Raw genomic sequence first — 9257 nt, forward strand, 5'->3', positions numbered from 1 at the left:
TCTCTCCACTAATGATGTAATGCTCATTAAATCTTCCTTTGCAAGTTCCTCTCTCAACCGGCAATTTTCTTTTTAAAAAAGACTAAAGGTTCAAAGTCGTCATGGTTACAGTTTAGATCAAGCTTATTGAGTGAGACGGAGCAGTATGCATGTATTTGAGATGGGCTAGTGGTGTATTCGTGGATTAGGATTGAGCCCTAGAGACAACATGACCTCACTGCAGAGTCCATGTGAAGTCTCTGTGATCCTGTAATGTTGTCATCTGCCTGGACTGTGACATGTGCTTGTAGCGCCCTCTGCTGTCCTTCTGCCTGTCACTGCAGTGTCAGGAAGGAGGGATGCAGAGGAGAAATGAAGGAGGTGATGTCGTTCCTCTCTTCCTTTCTGTCATTCCATTTACTCTCATTCTTCTTTTCTTCTCTGCCTCAGTTGTTCTCTCTCTCTCTCTCTTCATTGTGTGCTGACGTAGGCCAGTGTGTTGTGTTCTCCCTGCCTCCTCAACACATTTTAAACACGTAGCCTTCTCATGTTTTCATCCACCTAAACCTTAAATGTTGAACTTCACCAGATGATAAAAGAGTAGATTTAAAAAAAAAAAGAAGAAAGAGTTTCATAGTTTAATCCTGAACTGTTTTTTCTTTTTATTGTACTTCAGTTTCTTTAACAACCCACACAGCAGTAGTCCAAGCGCAGTTTTGAGCTCATTTCTACCTCTTTTCATCAGACGGTGAAGTTCGGAAATTAAGGAGAGCTTTCTTCACCAGTACCTTCTCTATGCGTGTGTCACAGAAAGACCGATGCTCTATTATATTATATTAATGTTGACTTTTGTCTGTCTCTCTTTCTCTCATGCTCCCCTCATCATTTTTCTCTCCTCTCCCTGCGAAGCTTTCTCTCAAGCTGGTAAGCATGACCGCAGCCGTAACGCAGTCGTAACGCGCGCAGCTGCATGACCGTAGCATGCGCATCCTCCCGGTAACACGCGCTCGATAACACGTGGGCGGTGGTTGTGTTTTATTTTGTCCCTTGTCAATTATTAAATGCATTAATTACCTCGTGACACCGTAGGACAGACTGTCGGACGACCTGTGTTCTTGTTGTCTCATTTTTATTTTGCTTTTGTTGTGTTTGTGTCTTTGTGTTTTTGTTGTCCTGGTTCGGTTTTCGTCGTGTCTCCCCCCAACTGTGCTGTGCCTGTGTGCTGTGTGCAGCTCACACTCAATTCCCACGTCCGGAATCTCATCGAGGTGATCAGAATTACTCTACGTTCTGTCTGTGTGTCTCGTCCGTCCGCTACCTTTGATCTGCTGTGTTTTCTGTGTGAGATCATTAGTTTCAAGGAAGTAGAATCCGATTGGCTTACAGACTAGACTTCCTGTAGCCCAGCCCGACTGTGTGTCTTCCACGGCGGAAAATCACCTCTGGCACTGGACCCAGACTAAAACATCCAGACAATGGTCAGACTCTGAGAAATACAAACTATTTTCCAGTGGAATGTGAAACAGATGGAGGGGATATAACCGTGAGTGGATCATCCCCCCCCTCCCAGGTAGTAGATGACCTCAGTATCCATGGCAGCCGTTCTACGTGAATTAACGTCCCTCTTAATGACCTAGAGTAGACGCCCACATCTAGCCAGAGCCTAGAAGCAACGTCGATCAATCGGGATTCATGAGGATGAATGAGCTAACGTCCAGAAATTATAGTCCAGAAATTATGGTCCACAAATCATAGTCCAGAAATCATGGCCCATACATTTAATATAATCATAGTTCCTGACAATCATGTTAGAACTTTGGGTGTAGCGGCACTGAAAATAATCCATTTGAGTTGTGATGAACGCTGATAAGAATACAGAATTACTAGATGTAATTTTCATTCAAGGTGATTCACAACGAAAGGTTGTTTTACACATAAAAAATGTTGTTGTTTGGTGTATAATAAACACACTTCTGTTGATGTAATACTGTAGCATGTGAGCTCTCAGGGTATGAGTCATACTGTACATGAGCCAGTATGTGAATGATATTAGGTTTGCATGTCACGGAGCATGTTCGAGTGACACCTGTCCGTTGTGTCGCATGCCTGGTAAACGCAACGTGGCGCAGAGAGACGGGGTAAGGTCACCATGATAACCTGCTGTCGTGTTCGGCCTGGCTGTGACCCCTGACCCCTGGCCCTATTGGGGATGTAGGACCCCTGGGCCTGCTATGATTGGCCTTCCACAGTCTGAATCAGAGCCTTCCACCTATCCAGTCCAAGCAAAGCCTTACAGTAGAGACACAGCACAGCAGGATAATCTTCTAATAGTCAACCTCATGTGATGAGTAACGTTCACATCGTAAACTACTGAACTTTTATAGTAGATGCACTTATACCATTGCAACGAATCTAGTAGTGTCAGTCTCACAGAAAGGTGAGAGAGAAAGTTGACGAACTAGGTCCACCCATTGATGAAGCCCTGAGCTGCAGCCTACTAGCCAGCTTATTAATTTGGGGGTTGGTTCCTTTGACGTGAGCGGAACACGGAGGGGATGACTCATCCGATTGAGAGAATATTCCGTCCCGGAAGCGTCACCCTCATCACGAAACATCATCACCCCCGTCTTTCCTCGGTCGACCCCCGTCTCCATTCCACAAACAGTCGAAACCGCTCGACTGATGGGAGCTGTGAACTAATCGAACGATCTAATAGCAGGCTATGTGATACGGTGGAGGTCTGCATTCACTGAACGCTGCAGCCTAAGGCTTGGGACTGAACAGGTGGAAGGCTGTTGGCTCAGCTGTAGGCCTGTGTTCAGTACTGAACACAGAGAAACCTGCAGTAGCGAAGACCGCTGGGTGTGTTAGAGAAGCTGCAGTGTCTCCAACAGTCAAAATCTCTGATCGGCTAATAAACGAACTCAAATTGTAGCTCAATCAGGAACGCTGCACCTGAAGAACCATAGAGCTGCTGTAGATAGAACACAGATTCTCTCGCCAACATCAAAGTTAGGATTGTTCTGAAACTGACCACTTTCTCCCTCCCACCCTTGGTCTCCCTCTCTCTCTCTCTCTCTCTGTCTCTCTCTCTCAGGGCTCTGGACCTGAGGACTTCAGCCACCTGCCCCCGGAGCAGAGGAGGAAGAAGCTGCAGAACAAGATCGATGACCTGAACAAGGACATCCAGAAGGAGATGGACCAGAGGTAACCACTGATACTGGTCTACTGGTTAGATGGACCAGAGGTAACCACTGGTACTGGTCAGATGGACCAGAGGTAACCACTGGTACTGGTCAGATGGACCAGAGGTAACCACTGGTACTGGTCTACTGGTTAGATGGACCAGAGGTAACCACTGGTACTGGTCTACTGGTTAGATGGACCAGAGGGAACCTGTACTGGTCTGCTGGTACTCGTCTGCTGGTACTGGAATAAAACGCTATAAAACATGGCCATACCTATAGAGCGGAGTCAGCGCCTACTTTTCCATTCCAGCTGCATTTGAACATAACGTCATCGGGAGCGTATAGTCGATGAAAAACTGATCCACCCCATTAGAGAAGAAAACTGTAGCTAGCCAAGTCTGTGACATGAGTTCATGTGGAAGAAAGTCCAAGTAGCTTAAATCGCACTTTCTGCGCCAAATGTGTCGACAGCTCATACGAATGCAAGAGTCGTTAGAAAAAAGCTGCGGTCAGTGACCAATCAGAGGCCAAATTAGCCTCCCCGCACTATCTGCACGGGCCAATCATCCTTGCGCACATAAAATAAAAACTAATTTATGATGACAAAAACGATGACGAAATGTATTTACATTTTCGTCAACAATTAAAAACTAGATGAAAATGTTAGGGAGGGACGATTTGGGAAGAGATCCAATTAGAATGCTGAGATTTCCGTGAAAGTTGTGGCTCACGCTGAAAAAACTAACACAGGCAAGGAGAGCGCATAGAAATGTAATTCAGTAGCTTTGTCTATCAGTCTAATAAATGTTTCATCCAGGAGTATTTATGATTTTGGTAATTCTAGAGAGATGGTTAAATAATGCATTACACTTTAAAGTCGCACTGAAACGTTTGAGATCTAACTTCCGTAGTTTGACGTATTTCCGACACAAACAAGGTATGGGGGTGGGACATACGGTTAGAGGAATTTGATTGGAACATTGACAAGTGGACGGGTTTTAAGAACTTTAGACAGATTCGATAGAAGGATCGGGTTGATTGACGGGTGGATGTCGTGAGATTATTGGCCTAAAATCTAAGGTACCTGTTGTCGTCATTGCACGTGACTTAGCGTTTTCCAGGACAACTAAATCTAGACTAAAACTAAAACAATTCAGCCAAATAGCATTTAGTAATAAGACTGAATAAATCAAAATTTGCGGACAAAATTTGCACTGTATTGGTACTAGTTTACCGGTTAGTTGGACCAGAGGGAACTAGTCTAGTGTTTAGATGGACCTTTAGCTCAGGAGCTACAGTTGTACAAATCTGCAGTTCCCTCTCCTTTGGACAGGAAAGAGAATGGCGGTTTGATTATTGTTTTGAATGTGGATGAGGATTCCTGAGAACATTTGTGTGTGTGTGCGTGTGTCTTCCCCAGGGACGCCCTGACTAAGATGAAGGATGTGTACGTGAAGAACCCTCAGATGGGCGACCCCGCCAGCGTGGACCCCCGGCTAGCGGAGATAGAGCAGAACACGGAGAAGCTGCAGTTCGAAGTGCAGAAGTTCGAGGCGAGTTGTCACCGTCAGTCGGGAGAGCCGAGAACCTCGAGCTCTTCTAAGCGACGAGCTGAAAACCCCTCACAGCGGGGACATACTGTATCCAGACGGATATTACAAGATTAAAGACTTGTTTGGTTTAGCGGAGGCAGGAGATAATGTGCTCCTGGGTTCGGGACTCAGGCTGCTGCTCTTCCATATTAGGAGAACACGGTGTGACAGCAGCAGCTGTGTGTATCCTGTCTGGGCATTGGAGCCCTAACTCTGCGCGTCTGTGTGTGTGTGTTCCCACCAGGGCTGGCTGGCAGAAGTAGAGGGCAAGTTGCCATCAAAAAGCGACCCACCACGGAGACAGAGTGCTCTGTACGAGACCCAGAACAGCCCCCCAGCAGGCAGTAATAACTGTGCCCAGGACAGAGAGAGGTACAGTACCCCCCCCCCCCCACCCCCCCCACACACACACACAAAACATCAACTTACACGTCTTTACAATGCGAGGCCGGAGTGTGTGTGTGTTTGTTGCTATAGTTACCGTGTGTGTGTTGGCCCTTGAGCAGCCCGGATGGCAGTTATACAGAGGAGCAGAGTACCGAGACTCAGGTCAAGGTGGCCGAGCCGAGCCAAGAGTTCGACGACGAGTTCGACGACGAGGACACGCTGCCCACCATCGGCACCTGCAAAGCCCTCTACTCCTTTGAAGGTAAACGCATGTAAACACACACGAACGCACACACACACACATAGATCCCCCCCCCCCCCACACACACACACAGTCACGCGATCAGATAGCTACTGTTCTCACTTCTTCTGTTCTCCCAATTCGCTTTCAGACGAATGCATGAAACATTATTAGCCTGAGCTAAGATTTATCAACTTATACGGTATCCGTCACACACTCTCTCTCTCTCTCTCTTCCTACCCCTTCTCATCTCCTTATTCGCTCACCTTTATTCATCTCCCTCGTTCTCTCCCTCCCTCCATCCTTCCCTCCCTGTCTCCTTCACATCCTCCATCTCTTCTCCTCCCTCCCTCCATCCTTCCATCCCTGTCTCCTTCACACCCTCCATCTCTTCTCCTCCCTCCCTCCATCCTTCCATCCCTGTCTCCTTCACACCCTCCATCTCTTCTCCTCCCCCCCCTCCCTCCTTCCCTCCCTGTCTCCTTCAAAACCCTCCATCTCTTCTCCCCCCCCCCCCTCCCTCCTCTCCCGCAGGCCATAACGAGGGCACCATCTCGGTGGGGGAGGGGGAGGTGCTGTTCGTGATCGAGGAGGACAAGGGCGACGGCTGGACGCGCGTGCGGCGGAACGAGGAAGAGGAGGGCTACGTGCCCTCGTCGTACGTCGAGGTCTTTTTGGAAACAAACGCCAAAGGTGCTATGACCTACATTTAACCGCGGCGTTCCCACAGGGCAGGGGAAGGGGGGGAGGGGGGGGCGAGGCAAGAGGGCGGGAGGGAGGAGGGTCTAGTAGCAGCTGTTTGACAGGCTTTCATTCACTGGTCGTGGGGAGGTTGAGGTATTGTAGGCGGGTGGTGGTTTTTCAGGCCAGGTGATAACGCTTCACCCATTCGTCCACCCCACTCTTGGTATGGACCAATCAGACATGTCAATTGTGGTTCGCACCTGTGCAAAAACTTCTGTGACTGTCAGTTGACACTGTAAAGGGGAGGTATGTCCACTTACTGTACACATGCCGATTTCAAATCTTCACTCCTGTAAATATGACACAGAATGACTTAGGCTCACACTGCTGCGTTTCTGGTCAACGATAAAATAAGACCAGATGAGATACATGTTATTGGTTCCAAGGGAGAAATTTGTCTCGACAAAAGCAGGCTTGGCTGTGTGGATGCGTAAAAAGAGCGAGCTGGAAAGACGGAGGTTTGAGAGGTGAAAGAGAGACGGTGTTCTGGTGGTCAGTAGGAGAGGAGAGAGGCTGCACTAACACCTAGTGGTCACCAAGAAGCACTGTAGTTCCACATGACGCAACTCAGTGGCAAACAACCTTCAATGAAGATGATCTCAATGAATGCTTAGTCTCGCGGGCCAGACGAGTCGACCTCCAGTCAGGATTGTCTACTACGTCTGGTATTCAGGCGCTGAAATTTTGTTGAAGGAAGTTGGGGAAAAAACGGGCGGATATCCCGTCAAAATTCCGTAGAGTAGTAGACAGTCCGGACCGGAAGTGATGAGTTTTTTTAAGAACTTCCTTTTATAAATTCTAAGTGGCTGAAGTCCAGACTCTCTCCTCCGTAGAGAGTAATGACTGCTGTACCTAAAAGAGTATCTAAATGTTTTTTTTATATTTTATTTTATGTAGTGATTCACATAATTTTAAGTGAACGGGCTCTCAAATAGATTCCAGATTCTTTATAATCTTGTCTGTGAATAGACCCAATTTGCTTGCTGCCGTAGGAAACCATGTTAGATATGTTGTGCAATATTGAATAATGCAAATGTGAATCTACTGTAAGAAAAAGATCTCTAAACAAACATGTTTGTAGGCCTATGTTTATGTAATGACTATTACCAGACACACACACACACAGCCCCAGGTAGCAGGCTGTACCTCAGAGATGCTGTGTGAGAGTCAGCCACGTCAGAGCTGTGTTGCCCCGCCTCGTACCCAGAACAAACCCGGTTACACTACCGCTGAAGATCTCACCGATAGCCACAGTTAAAAAGCCCAGAACTTCTGGGAGTTCTAGAGTCCGGTTGTTGTTCCGTGTCCTGGACCTCAGCGTGTGGTAATGTTAAGTGGTGGAATGTTCTGGGCCTCTTTTTCCAGTTCCTGGACTGATGTAGAGGAGGAGTGGAGGAGCTGTATCAGCTCTCTGGTGAGGACTGGCTGAGACTGCCGTGGTGATGGACGGGGTCAGGGGTGACGTTTAATGCCCGACGGTGTCTGTCTTCATGCATGTGATTCTGAGTGCCTGAGTCCATGTGAGAAGCATGGGGTCCTATTTTAAAAGGACTTATTTGTGGCGTTTGACAAAATCTCAAAAGACCTGCGGCTTTCATATTTTTTCACAAGATCAAAACGCCTCTTCAAACTCTTTTTGTGCCAAAGGCGTTTTGTAATTCTGTTTTTGAGTGGGTTGTTACATTCAGAACACACTTGTGCAAAATAATCCTGTTTTATGTATAGTACATGGAAGTGCTATTAACACACACACACACACATTTCACCCCCTCAGCCCAGTTTCACGGGGATCAGTCTGAAATGTGGGGCATGCCGATTGCCATTCTCTCTTCATCTTTTTTCTGCATACTACATAACATGTTTGTGTGCATGTTTGCCATTGTTACTAGCTACCGTCCAAGTGACTGTGATCACTACACAGCAGACTGGGAACCACAGCAGAGTAGCCTAGGCAAGGTTCTAAGTTCTAACTGAACGTTGGGTTTTCTCTGGGGGAAGTAACATCAGGTACTATTGTTCTTACTCAAAGACATTTCAACAGAACAGGCTCCTTTCCTCCTCTTCTCCCCATCAGAACGTGTTTGGGGTGCTGTGTTGTACTCCATGCTATTCCCTCCGAGACTTCTCTAACATGTTCTTTTGTCATCTTTTTTGTTTTCTTTTGCATTTCAGATTCCTAAAAGTGTGAGGCTGGCTGAGGAGTGACAGGGCAAGCAGCCTCGGGACAACCATCTCTTCCTTTAACCATCCTCCAGTCAGAGAGAGAGAGAGAGAGAGAGATCGATGACCGAGACTAAAACAGGAGACTGATTATGATAATGCATCTCAAATTCGCCCCCCCCCAAACCTATCCACAATGCCCTCCTCCTGTAACCCTCTCTGACCAGAAGCAACCAATCAGAGAGAAAAGCTAATCTAAGTTAGCACCCAACCACAACCTTCTCCGTTATTGACGCGCACACCTTATATGATTTTGCTTCTGCTGTCCCTGCAAAGCTTCGCTTCCACTCGATGTGGCTAACTCTGCTTCCGCCCTGCGGCGTGGTCGTGGCTGCTGTTGCGCTCTCTCGCTCTGGATGGCCCCTCCCCCCAACCCCCCCATGGGCCCGGTCTCGAGCCGCCCCCTCCCCCGTCTCTCCTATTGCAAGCCCGGGTGTGGTCAGAGACAGGAGCAGGCCGTGAGCAGCACGTCTCTCTGCCCGCCCCCCTCGCCATGCCATCCTCAGGCCTAGAGGAAGAGGCCACACCCACCCTTCTCCTCCATCCCACCCACTGACCCAGTGCCATTGCCATGGAAACATCCAGCACCGCTTCACAGGCGTCGGAAGCGGGGTCGCCATGGAGACGTGAGCATCCCACCCCCCCCCCCCCCCCTCCCGGTCCGCAGGTCTCATCGCTCCGCTGGAAGAGGAGCACGTTAGCGTTGTGGTCATCTGATGTCTGTCTGAATGGAGCAGTGGATGCTGTGTCGTTTTCTGCCTGTGTGTGTGTGTGTGTGTGTGTGTGTTGGGTGTCCAGTGTGATGTCCATCACAGCCATGTACAGAACATCTCCTGTTAAGACACCCGGGAACAGGGAACAGGGCACGGAGCCGGGGTGCCAGGATGGAGAAGGAGGGAGAGATGG

General features: G+C 48.3%; 1 protein-coding gene across 1 annotated transcript in view; it reads left to right on the top strand.

Moving 5' to 3' along the window:
• fnbp1b (formin binding protein 1b) overlaps positions 1-6100 on the top strand; it is a gene marked incomplete at its 3' end in the record, with an annotated part of 66219 nt that extends 60119 nt beyond the window's left edge. The window contains 7 exon segments of the mRNA XM_084442182.1: positions 889-903; positions 1212-1247; positions 3077-3186; positions 4588-4720; positions 5004-5131; positions 5266-5408; positions 5922-6100. Of these exon segments, the coding sequence (XP_084298308.1) occupies positions 889-903; positions 1212-1247; positions 3077-3186; positions 4588-4720; positions 5004-5131; positions 5266-5408; positions 5922-6100 (744 nt within the window).
• Between the last annotated feature and the right edge of the window lie 3157 nt (positions 6101-9257).

The sequence above is a fragment of the Borostomias antarcticus genome (assembly GCF_949987555.1).
Source record: "Borostomias antarcticus genome assembly, chromosome: 8".
Taxonomy (NCBI): domain Eukaryota; kingdom Metazoa; phylum Chordata; class Actinopteri; order Stomiiformes; family Stomiidae; genus Borostomias; species Borostomias antarcticus.